This window comes from Catharus ustulatus, chromosome 22, assembly GCF_009819885.2.
Source record: "Catharus ustulatus isolate bCatUst1 chromosome 22, bCatUst1.pri.v2, whole genome shotgun sequence".
Classification (NCBI taxonomy): Eukaryota; Metazoa; Chordata; class Aves; order Passeriformes; family Turdidae; genus Catharus; species Catharus ustulatus.
In genome coordinates, this window is record NC_046242.1 from 3823470 (window position 1) to 3838435 (window position 14966).

The following is a 14966-nucleotide window of genomic DNA, read 5'->3' on the forward strand; positions in this document are numbered from 1 at the left end:
GTTTTCCAAGACCAAACACACACACACACCTGAGTGGATGAAAAGGATCCAAACACCAAAATCCTCATGGCAGAATCCCTCCTTTGCCCTCCCAGAGTGGCACAACTCAATCTGAAGTCACCTTGAACTATTACAAGAACTGATCATCCCACAATGTTTGTTGGTTTTTATTTTTTAAAAATTTCCTCTAAGACAGAGCATAGGTTTGGAAATTATTTACATTTCCTGAAATGTTTGGAAAGAGCTGGCCAGCAGATCCTGCTGCAAGGAACACACAACCTGGAGGTGCAGTTGCTCCCCAGTACAAAGAGCTATTTATGCAGAGAGGGCAGACACACAGCAGGAATGGTCCCTGCTGGAGCCTGAGCCCCCTCCTGCTTCTTTCCAAACTTATTTCTTTACATAAGCACTGCATGCTTTTATAGACCTGAGTCACAAACCTCCCCACCTCAGTAATATTTTGAAGTAAATTTAGCACTGGTGATACATGCCTGACCTAGAGGGAGCTGCATTTATAGCACAGAAGGGAAATATCCACATATCCCCCCTCCTGCACTTGGGTGTTGTCCCACATCAAGGCTGGCCAAGCCCCAGGATCATTCCAGCCTCCCCTGGCACTGAAAGTGGGGGATACTCAAAGGATCCCACCAAGTTCCCACCAATCTCCAGTGGGGAGAAGATCCTTGCATGGCCCAGCAGCTTTTTAATGTAATAAACTGTGGTTTGTGTGTTAAAGCTGGACCTGCCAGGGCCACCTGATCAGCACTTTCCCAGCTACTCACGATTTCTTTTTACACCTGCAACATTCCTGCCCATCCTGCAGAGTCTTTAGAAAAGCCTCCCTTTAAAAATCTGATGTTTCAGCAGCATTTCACCCTGGAAAAGCCAGCTCAGCACAGGTCTGGAGCAGAAGGCTCTGTAACAGATGACATACCCAGGCACAGGTACCACAAACATCTTGGGGAAGTTTCCACTGTACAGCTGGCAGCTCAATGGGGCTTTGCAACCTGCAGAGAGGAGCTTCTATTTTCAGTGCAGCTTTAGAAAGACAAAAGATGAAGAATATTGTCCCCACTTCCAAGAACTGTGCATCATATGGATGGGTATGGGCAAGGGAGATAAGAAAAGAAACAAAAAATTGAAACCCTCCCTGTTTACAGCATTTGTGGGAGCGCCCCACGCTGTGCTTGTGCACCTCAATGATTATCAGTGAATTTCCTTCAGCTTTGGCTTTGATTGATAAGCTTCAATCACCCTGGACAACCCTTCAGGACTTCAAAGGATGAATTTTTAAGAAAGAAACGAAAATTATGAAACTAAAAATAAATCCATGTGTTTGAAATGAAGCTGAACACCCAGGAATGAAGGGAGGAGAACTGGATGGGCAGTGCAGTGAGCAGACAAAGCAACACAAGGTACAAGATGTGAACAGCCACGATGGTAGGAAACCTCTCAAAATCCCACCCCTGGCTGGCAGAGGATTTCCAGGGTGCCAAAATCCAGAAAACAACCTGCAACGAGAGAATGGCAAATGCTGTGTGAGGGGTGCAGAGGCTCTGATTTACAGCCAGGCTCCTCCTGCCTCACTCGCAGCGCTCGGGAATCTGGGTTAGCAAAGCCTCAGGGTCCCATTAGGAACAAAGAGCAGGGGAAGGGCTGCGACAGGCGGGGATGGAGCCAGGCAAGGGCTGCAGCAGCTCGGGAAGAAGGGGAGGATGCAGGCACAGCTTGATGAGCACAGCCCAGCTGCCAAGGCACGGGGCTGGCAGCGCAGCTCTTCCACCTGCAGATGCTGGGTCAAAGCCTGGCAGGCACGAAATGGGAATAGCGACCGCAAACATCCAGGATTTCTATTCAAACACTCCAAAATCGAGTACACCGCCCACGTTCGGTCGCACCGAGGAAACAAAGGCACTCACAAAGGCACTCACAAAGGCACTCGGGTGTCTCTGTGTGAATTCCTGATGGAGAGCCGGGCTCGCCCCGAGCAGGGAATGCGCTGATGGAATGGCAGCGGGGCTGGGGGAGCAGAGCAGGCTCATCCATAATGCACGAACAGCCACTGAGCCCCGCCCGGCAGCAAGGACAGCGCTCCTCAATACCAACAACACTGCTCTGGGAGGCGGATGGTTAAAAATATATATCCTAAGCCTGTGCCACTATAAATTATTGACTGTACAGGGAGCTGGAAAAAAGGATTCAGTGCCATTAATAATTTATTTTCTAATCCAAACGAAGATGGAATTTTATGCACCACTTATTACCAGCGCCGCAACTGGAAAAACTCACTGCACTTCCCACTGTCTGAAACCAGGACTGCCTTTCCATTTCCAAAAGTTTTTTTGAAGTTTCTCCTTTAGCTTGAGACATACAATCAAAGCCTTCCCTTGGGAGAGCATCTGGTCACTCCTGAATATTTAGCAGGCATTAGGGATACAGAGATGTAGCTCTGCTTTAAAGCAGCGTTTACAGGCACAGCACGACAGCCCTGCAAGGAAATCAGGAAATCCCTCTCTTCACTGCCAGCCTCATGCACACACAGGTATCACAACACCAGGCAGCTCTGCTGCTCTGAGAATACAAATTTGGAGTGGCATTGGAAGATTCAGCATTGATTGCAATGGCATCAGGCACAGGTGGATCCTTCAGGGATGACACTGCCTGGCTGAACATCTCAGGGAGCTGGAAAACCAGAGGGTAACAGAGTCCTGTCTGTCCTGAAGACAGAAATTCACAGAGACAGATCTCCCTTTTTAACATCTGCCTCTAAAGAAAACCATCCCTGCTCCACTTGGTGAAGAAGAGCAGGGAAAACCACCACGAGTGTTGATCATCAGCCCCTCCCAGGCAGGAGATGAGTCCACACTGCACTTGCAGGCAGGAGGAACAAATCCCCCCAAACCATTCCGGGTCAGGAAATGTCCCATCATGTCTGATACCTGATATAAAACCTGAGGACACACTGATTGCTATGTCCAGGGACAATTCCAAAGGGCTGAGATGAATCCTCTCTGCACCTTCCCTGAAGTGTAGGTAGGCAAAGATTGTCAAGGGGAGAAAGAATCAAGCACCTTGCTTAGAATTCTAATTTATTATTAAATTACATATCAAAGCCTTTTTTTTTTTAATACATACAGAGAATGCACAATAGGTGAGAACAAAAATAATTACAGTTACAATAGAAGTTTCAAGAACGTGTATGAAAAGAAAAAAAAAATAATCAGAAAGTGCAATCAGAAACTCATTTACAATGCCTGGGATGTTTTGTGAGAAAAGGCTTTGTTTTGGGTGTAGAGTGTTTATTGAACTGCTTTCCTCACTCAGTACCACACAGACCAACAGCTGCTTCTGTAATAAACATCACCACCTATTCAGATGTGCAGTGACAGGAGAAGCACAGAGGGGACCTGCAGATGTGACCTGGAGCGTGGCTCAGTGTCTCTCCTGTCCTGCACACTCACAATTCTGCTGTAAGAAGTTTCAGAATCATTTCCTCCTTCAGCACTGACAGCTCTTACCCTCTCCTTCCTGTCTCAAATGAAAGCTTTGGAACAAAACCAGTAAAAACAGGAAAAGTTATGCCTCGAGTGATGTTGGGAAACACGTTGCTACATGTAGAGAGTTAAAACTCTCATTTAGTCGTGACTGAATGAGCTGCACCCTCACAAGTGGTGGAGCAGCCTTGGCTCCCTGTGCAGGGCTGGGGAAGCAGCACCTCAGGGGACACAGCCCTGAGGACAAGCAGTGAACAACTCACCTGACACTCACCTAAAAATCTACTTCTGCTCTTGCATTTTCAACATCCAGCAAGGAACTGACTCTGCTCACATTCATCTTAAGACGAGGCAAGGAAAGGACTTCTGAACTACAAATAAAAATTCTGGTTGGTTACTCAGTGTCACAAATCCAGCAGGAATTTATACCTCACTTTGATATGTAAAACTCCCGAAATCAAAACTGGTTAAGAAAAAAAAATGTTGTCCAGGAAGGTCAAAGCCCTGGCACTGCTCTGGGGAGAAGCTACAGCTGTGCACAATTCTGGGTGTTGCCCAAATGCCATTGCTCTGCTGCAGCAACCAGAGACTGAAGAGCAGATAAACAGGTAAAAAATAGTCTAAAGAACAGGGATAAAAATATTCCCCCAGTGTGAAGTGTGGCATTAACATTACCAACATGATCCTTTGTGTTCCAGTGCCTGGCCAGGTTTGAAGAAGCTGCATCTGGCAGGAAGAATGAAGCAGAAATTGGAAAAGAGTGTCTGTGTGTGTGAAACACGTCCTGCAGAAATACCATGGATTCCCCCCTCCATTTCAGTGCTCAGCAATGATTTTCTCAGCACACCTCTGTTGGGTTGAGTTAGGAAATCACCACTCTGGCAGGAATTGCAGGAATGAGAATTCTTTAACCACATCTTTTTTCCTCAGAGCAGGAGGAACCACACAGAACGAAAAACTCCGAGAACACGTTCAGCAACAGGAGACACACAAACCTGCATTTTGGGATTTCAGCACAATGCACAATGCACTGTGCTCATTTTCCAGTCCATTGTACTGACCACAGGTCCAGGCTGAGATGAGTTATGAGGCTGATTCTGCTGAATTTGGAAGCCTTTCCCTGGGCCAGATGCAAGCAGGGAGCACAGCACAACACCCGCTCACTCTGCCAGATGATGATGAAGGGAAAACTCCAAAGATAATTAAGTGTATTTTTCAACACAAAACTGACTCAAAACCAGCACAAACAAAAACCATGGAGGGGCTGCCAACACTGAAACTGTTTCCAGTAAAGCTTTATCAGAGATAATTCAGCATATTTCCATTATTTTATACTAAAATATATCAGTTCCTCCATAACATTTTCATAACATGAAAAATCAATTATGTTTACATATTTATTATAATCTACATATTTTCCATAGCAGCTTTTTCACAATAAGATTAAATATATGCACCAAATAATCAGTTAAGTCCAATAAAAAGACTTGTTATAAGATTAAATAAATGAATTTATTTACGGTACTGCAGATCTTATATTGCCAACTATAGAGCAACCAAATCCTACAAATCCTAAACAGATGCACAAGTGCTGATCAGGGTCCCTTAGGGTGGAGGAGGAATCAAAGAAAAGGCAACAGGGAGAAGAAGTTTGATCTCCCAACACACAGATCCATTAATAACCCTCCTTTATCCATCAAGCTTTTTCATAAACCCCCTTAATAAACACTTCATCTCCAAATGGGAACATTCCCAAATCAACCAAATAATCAGCCTTTATTTCAAATACAAACCCCACAGTTTTGCACATATTAATTCCAAATACTTCCAAATCCCAAAGGCAGGATGGCTGATTAGAAGCCCTTGTTGACTTTTTAGCACAGGGTTGTTAAGTCTGCAAAGAAGCCTTTAAATGCAGACATTGTGAGTGTAACAGTGTGGGTTTGCACACTACACAAGTTCTCTATTCCCTCCAACTCACAGACACTATAAAATGAAGTAAAAATTGGTGTCTGTGCTGCTGGACTCTGTTCCAGAGGAGAACCTGGGGACTGTGTGAAATCTGTGGGTGATGGAATACATGGAATCTGTTAGGAGCACTCTAAGTGGATTGTGAAAAAGAGTTAATCAAGTTCTTAGAAAGGTATTTCAGTGCCAAGGCTTGAATTTATTGGGTTATGATATGACAGATGGAAAAGTGCTGTAGAAAGAGCAGAAAAATCTGTAATCTGGGGAGCTGCAGTATCAAAGCCACTGCAGATGTCAGCTTTGTTTACAGACAAACAACAGGGTTCTTTTTGCCTGTGCAGACCAAAAAAGTGTTTTCCCCCCAGATAATGGTAAATAATACTTGTTTCACTATTCATACATTCAGCTCTTTGCTAGGAGGAGTTATGGCCAAAACCTTTGCTCACAGACACCTTTGCCTCAGCTACAACCATTATAATTTTCATTTCCAATCAACAGTTTAGATCACATCCTTCTTACTCCACTATCAGGATAACTTCACCTAAATTACAGTATAGGCTTTGTAAACTGCTTCTCGTGTCTTTATAAAGATCTTTATGATGTCAGCCAAAATCCAAGTATTTGCACCCAAAAATTCCTTTGGGTGAACTCATGTTTGGTCACTTTTCAGATGACTGAACACTTGAGTAAACAGCTGCTGGGACACTGTGCTCCCTTTTTACACAGGGGGACTTTGTCAGTCCCTTTAAAGCCACAAGAAATCTTATGATCTCCCCCAGAGGGTACTTCATTCATATTCTGTGCAAAAAGTGAACAGAACTCCCCTTTTTTTTTGTTAACTTTGAGGAATTTGTGTGAAGCACAGTTTTCACAGCACAAATTATGCAGGAGTAACTAGAATCTCAACCAGGAGTTAAAAAGAATTATAGAACATGTATTTAGTAGTAAAGCAACCTGAAGGCTTAAAGCTGCAATATTCATCTCTCAAGGTGAAATTCAGTACTGGGCTGGGATTAGAGGGAAAAGCTTTCCTTGCTGAGCTTCCACCCAAGGCAAACTTAATCCTTTTCCACTCCCCAGCCAGCACCAAACCTCCCCAGCACTGCTGAGCACTGGAACTGTTCCCCCAGTTCTGGTTAGGCATCCCATGGGCACTTACCTTGCAGTGAGAAAGGGAATTAAAGACAAACAAATCCCACCAAATTGAACCCAAAGGAAGGTGAACAGCAGGGGAGGAGAAACTGCAGCTTCAGCCCAAGCCCAGTGTCACAGTCTACCATCAGAAGCTCCAGACATCATGCTGACAGCCCCAGCCACGAGCAGGCTGTGGAAGTTCTGATGCTTCCCCCACTCACTTTTCCTTGGCTGGGGGGAGGGAAGGTGGTGATGAGTTTTAGCAGAGTCCAGGGGGGCAAACATCCATCAATGGAAAGCGTACAGGAGCAGCAGGATGGTGCAGACGCCGATGACGCCGCCCAAGATGAGGGAATCCCGCCGCTTCCGGAGGTTGATCCTTTGGATCAGGCTGTTCACTGCTGGAAAACGGTCTGGGAAGGGGCTGAGTCAAGGTCCTAGCAGCAAACAGGAATTCACCAACAAGCCCCAAAGCCTGGATGGGGAAATGGCAACACTGCAACTGCTCCCAAGCTGGAGGAAGCAGGAGCAGCAAACCCTGATGGACAGGGAGCAGGATGACAACTGCACTTCAGTGGCTGCAGAGCAGCAGAGAAAAGGGACCAGCCCAGAGCTCACATTTACACAGAATTCACATCTGATCACCTCAATTACCAGCATTTTAATCTCCAGTATGTGAGGCTTAGTTACTTTTACTAATTGTGTTTAAATGAGAATGAAAAAAGCTGGGGTGGTTGTATAAAACATTTGTGGAATTTCTGCAGTGGGATTCTGCTACTGGTGAAGAGAACAACCAAAGGCATTTGAGTGAGAAAATCCTGCATGACCCACACTGTGCAACCTCTGTAAAACCACAGGGGTGTAAAGCTATCTCTTAATGTACAAAATACAACTGCCAACAAGACAATCAGCTTCAGAGCTTCATGTCTTTGGAATCCAGAATCTTTTTAAGGCCAAAGCTTATTGAAATGTTCTTGCCAATTGCTAAGAACTGTAATGAAATTTCTGGGTTACCAAGATGCATCTTTCCAGGATGTCATGTGTCTGATCAAACAGTGCTGATGTTATCCACTGACAGCAGGGAAGGAATAAGTGGGAAAACCACAAACTTGCCTGACTTGACACAGTCTTCAGCCCTGAGACAGAATATGCACAGAAACCAACCATCCAAAATCTTAACTGACATCCACAAGAGTGTGACAGACAGAAGGATGCTCAGGCCCTGGCTACTCTTAGCTGTAAACCACAGCAAGCAGTGATGAACACCAAGCTTCAGCTTTTTTTAAGATGCTTCAGCCAGGTTATCAGGTGAGACTGATAAAAACCTGGCCTATTTGTCACTGCTGATCCCCCAAATGACAGAGTGAAAAATTGCACCATAACTCTTGTTAGGCACAGGCAGCACCAATTTTCAGGAAAAAGGATACTTGCCAAGGTATTCATCTTGCTTTGTATTGACTTCAACATCCCTCTCTGGGAAGTCATATTTTCTTTTGTTGCCATGGCAATGCTGGGGAAAGAAAGAAGATCAAGTTGTTGGTGCTAAGAATAATCCAGAGCTCACACAGGAGGAGAACAAGCAGCAATGCTTCTTCAGAGGACAATGAATGGGGTAAAGCAACATGAATGAAACCACAAATTTTCCATTAATCTCTATCTTTTACAGTTAAATGATTTCAGTTTTATAGAAACTGCTAACAGTGTGAAACACAGATTTCTTCAAACAGACTTTGCTCCTCCAGCCCCATGGAAACTGCTATTACCTTATCAGCAACATAAGAATTATGCTCTCGTGGCTTAAGCTTTAAATTTAGAAGTTTGTTTCATCCCAAATGATGCTTCCATCACAGCACAGAAAAAAAACAATTTTCTGAGATCTGGTTCTAATTAAGAATATCCTTCATGGTACATAAGTTTTCTTTTTTTTTTTTGTTTCTTTACCAATACAGGCAAACACAAAACAGAATTTCCCATTTCAAAACTGATGTTTTGGAGGTCAGGGAAAAAAGCAACTCTGCTGTTAAAAACAAGATGTTAAATGAAGATTATAAAGAATTACTCATTTGACAAAGTTTGGGCTCTGAAGACACTGAGAAAGAAAAATATGGCAAATACTTCTCTTCTTGCTGGCATGTGATTCAAAAACACATAAAGCAGGACATAAATACAACAAGGCTGTGTAATAACTCAGAAAAGTCACCTCTAATGTTGTTGACTTCATCTACAGGAATAACAATGATTAAAAGAAGTTCTTGGATGAGTTTGTGAGCCTTAAATATGGAGGGGAAATGTTCTGGAGGAGTAAAAGTTAAGTGGAACAACACAACAGATAAATATAACAAAAGGAAACCAAAGCTGTCATTTCAGAGGAAGAAAATGTGAAATGCTGCTTTTGCCTAATAAAAACACCCAATTTTTCAATGCAGATATTTTAGTCCTCTAAAGTAAAAAACAACAAACTCACAAAACCACTAAAAATTTGCTGTTAAGAGCAGCACTCAAGGAATTTTGAATTACTAAGAATCAAGTTAGAAAAAAAAATATTTCCTGTTTGCACACAGAAAAGTTTGTTCAGTGATCTACAGATTTCTGCCTCCCACCCCCACACTGACCTGATATTTGTCCAGATGAGTTTTTAATACAGTGTCTCTCAAAGCACTTCTGAATTAAGCCCCATATTTCTGTAAGATGCAGCCAATGACTCATTAAAACATCCATTCATTTACAGAAGTGAAAACACAAGATGATTGCCAGTATACAAAGTGCTCCTGAGCCAACTCCAAAATGCCTTTAGAAATAATTATTCACAGAACACAAGGTTCCTGCTTTGACATCTGGGGAGTGAAACTGTCCATTTGATAGAACAAAGCAGGATATAAAGGGTTAAGAGATTCATTTTTTTTTTTATCCAGTATTTTCAAGAATTTAGCTCAAAGGGCTGGGTTTTACTGGAGAGCTCTGAAGGGAAAAAACCAGAGTAATTACCATTTTTAATATGATATGGTCTGGTAATGAAATGTAATTGTGATATTCATGAACAAGAGTTTAACTGGATTCCAGCTACTATTAACAAATCAAAATTCAAGCAAAAAGCAATGTTGTTCGCATATAATTTGATTATTCAAACCTTGAGCTGGTTTATCTAAGCCTTTAGATCTGTAAAGGAGATTATTAAATTTAAGAAGCAGCAGAAAACAGAGTTCCTGGGGACCAGTGCAGGGATTGGTTTTGTATCTCGAGCACTGCAGCTTCCTCATATCCTCCATCAGACAATTTTGGTTCCATTCCCATCCCTGACATATGTTCATTGACTTGCTGCTGCCATTGCCTCACCGACAAATGCATATTTTAAAAAATTAATCACATTTTTCCCATTCACAATAGTGGCCCCATTTAGTCCCTCCCCAGCAGAACCTCCCCAGATCACCCCGACCTGGTCCTGCCGTTCCGGAACCCGCGCGCGACGCTTACGATAAAAAGATGAAACATTTCTTACTGGAATGGAGATGACCCCAATTTAACATTTCACTTGGAAAAACCAGCAGGAACTATTCTCAGTGCTGCACTGGCTGGAACTACCAGAGCTGGGTGTAAACCAAGTTTCTAAAACCAGATGGTATCTGGCCTGCTCTCTATATTTGATATTAAAGCCATGCTCAAGCACAACGCTCAGCATTGCTGCACTCCTGGAGAAATCTCCCCCAGCTAAGCCCAAGGTCACAGCCATAAAACACCCACCTATCTCCTCCCCAGAGCAGCAGGAGTAGCTCAAACTCCTGTGCTTGCAGCTATATTTCCCTCCAAATTCCTGCCACATTCCAGGTTTGGCCCTGATTGTTCAGCAGTGCCGTGGGGATGAGAGCGGCCAAATTTCCCTCCAAAGCAAACCCAACTGATATTTGTACTTAGTTTGCTGTTTCCACTGAAATAAAAACCCCAGGGTAGTGAACACCTCCAGGCATTATCCCAGATGGACAATCTAACATGCAGAGAGACACTTTTAATGCTGCCTGACTTGGAAGCAAAGAGTTTTGACTTAAATAAATGTTTAAGTTGTTATTATTTTACCCCACGCTGCAGCCACATCCATCCAGTGTCACTGAGGGAAATGTACCAAAAAATCACCTCCTGGCTTCACCCATTGAGACACATCAGTCTAATCTACACTGCTGGAGAACTAAAACAAAACTCTAAAGAGAGAAGCTGTGTTATTAAAAATCAAATAATTCACGTATTACTGGAACTTCTGCTTCATTTTGCATGCCATGAATCATACTTGCTCATTGAAATTCATGACAAGGTCTATGATTAGGGAATGGACTCTGTGACTGTGCATAGAAATGAAAGCTCTAGGTTTAAATTGGTAAAAACTCTGATTGCATCACTTATTCTTTGTCTGGAGATACATTTCTATATTTGTATCTCTAAATATGCACATATGTGCGTGTAGCAATGCATACCTACGTGCACAACCTGGCAAATTCCTTTAAAGAGCATTGTTTCTTTGGATGAAAACAGAAGAAACATTTCCCCAGGAATGCAAGTGATTTTGCCTGGACACTTTGGCAAGGTGGTTGTGGAAATAAGAGAATTCTCAAAACATAGCTCATGCTTTTCCATTCTGAAAAGTCAACACTCAATGCAGCTGAGTTTTTCTCTTTTATTAAATCCTAATTATTACCTAAAGAGACTGTCCAAATAAATAAGGAGACAATTTTTTAAAAATGAAATCTATGGCTTTGGTCTGGCTTCAGTCCAATCTGTTAATATATAAACACTGTAAGATCAGGCCTCAGAAACAGAATTACAATAAAATCCTAAGAACTTGTCACACTGTACAGGCAAAACGATAAAAAATATTTAAACCGAGCCAACACAAAAACACAAGTTGTTAGAAAACAAGAAATAAATGGCCTGCTATTTTGGAGAAGTGATAATGTTTGAAAATGAAAACCTGAGAATACCAAACATATTAAGCAAAAATCTCTGCTTATATTTAAATCTGGCCAAGAGAAGTGAACGCTGTTCCAAAAGAACTGCAGTACAAAGTATCACATCCCACTCGCTTCTGGAGAGAAATATGCTGCAGTGAGAACCCATGGCACGGAATTCATTTAAAAATTGATTAAAAGTTTAGCAATAATGACACATCTGGAGTGCCAGCCCTGCTCAGTGCTTTAGTTCCTGCATCACTGCAGCTCAGGTGCACATTTATTCCCTGTTTGCTCCGTGGAGGACCGGGCAGAGGAGGAGTCAGACTCCTCATTTCTCTTCCTGACACAAAATCAGAGCAAGGGTTCACAATTAGTGGCTGTAGCTTGTCAACAAAAGCCTCTGCACACACAAAAATGTGCTTTCCAGTGTTTAGTATCAGTGCTTGGTAACAAACCCTAAGGAAATGAAAGTGTGAAGTGTGAAGGAAATAAAATGTGATTTCCTGACTTGCTTAATTAAAAAATGAGTAATGAACTGCAGCAGATGCAAACCTTGAAGACAGAGTAGTAGCCAGGATGAGCTAATTACATCTCAAGGAATCTGTCCTCAATCAGCTTCTTCTGCACAATTCCCTCTTTTATTTGGGTTCCAGTAGATAAAACAATTGGTGAGTTGGGTAAACTTCCATCTGGTAAATTCACTTAGAAGGCATCAGGATTTGCCATCAATTAATGTCACACCCAAACACTTCCCATCTCTGGGGACCACAAGAAAAAAATTCAACAAAAAATTCACCTGGTTTTAACAGAGGCAAAATGCAACTCAGATGTAAGTGGAATTACATTTCCTACTCCATGTAGTTACTACACAAGCTCTTTTTGTACAAAAAAAAACAAAACTGCAGAACATTTCTGGCAACAACTCAAGCAAGAATTTACTACAGATAACAAACAGTGCAAGGTTGAGAGCTCTGAGCTCCTCTGGTGACATGGAACCAAGAAGCCAGGCCAGTGACATAATTACAAGTAATTACAAGTAATTTTGCAGGATATTAAGAGTAATAAATCACCATATGTTGCTTAATGCTCTGCTTACATGGACTGGAGCAAAGAAGAGATTCACTAAACACTGAGCATTTTTGAGGTGGAAAAGCAAGGTTACAAGCATGACAATAAAGGAGAGATTTTATTGAGGAAAGGACTAGAACCCAAAACAAATACAGCTGGGCTAAGCTGGAGAAATATTTCTGTGAGGCTGTGGTGAAACTGCACCCACATTTTCAGGTATTACTGCACTGATCACTTCTGCCTCATCACTGCACACTGATGTGGTTTAACACATTCTTCCTTCATGTTAATTATCCTGAGCCCACTGTGTGTATTTAAGGCACCCAGCCCTTAATGGACACAGCCTTGCTGCACCTCTAATTACTCTTCTTGGTCACTTATGTCAGTACCTGCATTGTCTGAAAGCATATCTTACTTGCTTTCTTCTTTTTTTTTTTTTTCTGTTTTGTTTTAAAGCAATAATCTAAAATTTAAAACCATTAAATTTGGCATTATTATAGTTTGAGTTATTGGTCTGCAAAAGGTTGGCTTGGAAAGGGCACAGATAATAAAATTTATGTTGCTACAGCAGTAAAATGTCCAGATCAGTTAGAGAAGGTATCATTTAAGTATTCAAACAATGTAAGAACTCCAAAAGATAAATAAATGTACAACAGCAATAGCCTCTCCAGCAGTTGTGGTAAAAGCTCTTACCTATATCAGCTGCACACTGGGTGCTGAATATTCTGAATACATTGAAAGATTACAGGAATCAGGTTTGGATGAATGTCACAGTGAGAAGAAACACCTTGACTTCTGGAACAGCCTGCAACAGCTCAGCCTGAGATTCACCCTGCTCCAAAGGTGATTCACCTTTGAGTAGAAACCCAAATTTTCTAAGCTAGGGTGAATAAAATCTTCAAGCAACATTCTTATGTCAATATTGAATAGAAAAAACCCAAAGCAAACCCACCAGCAGTTCACTGTAATACTGCCAAGGAACTGGAAACAATAGAGTTATAGTATAAATATAGTGACTGATATATTTAGACACAATTTAATGGAAATGCTGATTGTATGGAAAATAATGAAAATTTTTACATTCATTCCTACCTTATTGTTTCTTCTATCAGTCGATCTGAGCTGAAAGCCAAAAGAAAAAAAAAAACAAGTTAAAAAAAGTAACAAGCACTAAGTACTACTTTAGATCACTAATCAATGATCCCCATCATTATCTTAATAAATTTGCCCTTAGAATGTTTTATTTCTGGATGTTGTCACATTTTGCCACTACATAGGTCTGGTTTATATAGACTTGGGAGAAGATGCACTGGAGCAGCCTCTGAGCAGCATTTCCTAAGAGCAGCATGAGCAGCAGCTCAGGAGAACACACAAAACACTGAGGAGACAAGAAAAGGAGAACTGGCACTGTGATTTATAGAGGAGTGTTTGGAAAGGAGTATTAGAGAAAGGAATAGCTAATTTTACTGCTTTTTAATCCTGCCCACCCCTTAAAAAAATGTCATTAATGATGAAGAAGCTGATACTTGGGACCATCTCAGAACCCTGCTCAGGATTAGCTCCCCAGTACCTGGGAAATTCCTTCTGTGGCCGGATGGGAACTGAACTGATGGGAATGAAACACAGGCCACGTGTCAGAGAAAGCTCTGGGTGAGTGACACTGGCCCTGCCCTCCCTGCCACACATTGATCCAGCCCTGAGCAGCATCCCTGGGACAAGGGAGCCTCCAGCACAGCACCAGGGAGGACATTTCATTTAAAAACCGGACACACACCATTAAGGGGAGTAACAAGATCCTCAAAGACTGCAGCTATTTCTCCTTTTCTCTACTCAACTTTCACACAGGGTTTTAATCACTGCTTTGCAGCCAGTTGTGAAATGCCAGAAAAACATCTCTTGTTAGAGCAATCAATATCTCCAATGTAACCCTGCCATGGAACAGGTGACTGCATCATTCCCACTTCCCACAGTGCAGGAACAACAATGCACCCCTACAACTGCTCCATTCACCCCACACATTCACACCAACTCCTGGAGAATAACTGCAAAAAAATAGAGTTTGCAGTTTGAGGAGGAAATCAGCCTGATAGAAAAGCAGTTTTGTGTTGTACTGGCTACTGTTTTCAGTCTAAAATCAGAATTTATTGCTGCCAAACTCCAAGATTCCAATAGGGCACGGCCATCTCCATCCTCCACCTTCTCATTCCAAGTGTTTTGCCAGCCCCCAGAGCAGCACAGCTCTGCCTCTGACTCAGCCAGAGCTGCCTGATTTGGAACTTTTCTTCTTCCCACAGGAATTCTGGAGATCCCCCCCAGCTCCAGCTGGAAGGAGCTGGGCAGGAGCACACAGTGTGTGACCTGCCTGGGG

General features: G+C 42.4%; 1 protein-coding gene across 2 annotated transcripts in view; it reads right to left on the bottom strand.

The window, feature by feature from the left end:
* Nucleotides 1-3072: 3072 nt before the first annotated feature.
* Nucleotides 3073-14966, bottom strand: part of GOSR1 (golgi SNAP receptor complex member 1) — a 28280-nt gene continuing 16386 nt past the window's right edge. For both annotated transcript variants that reach the window (XM_033078311.1, XM_033078310.1), the window contains exons 7-9: nt 13691-13720; nt 8024-8106; nt 3073-7009 (exon numbers count right to left, since the gene is read on the bottom strand). In XM_033078311.1, the coding sequence (XP_032934202.1) occupies nt 6885-7009; nt 8024-8106; nt 13691-13720 (238 nt within the window). In that variant the 3' untranslated portion in view covers nt 3073-6884. The remainder of the gene's footprint in view (nt 7010-8023; nt 8107-13690; nt 13721-14966) is intronic.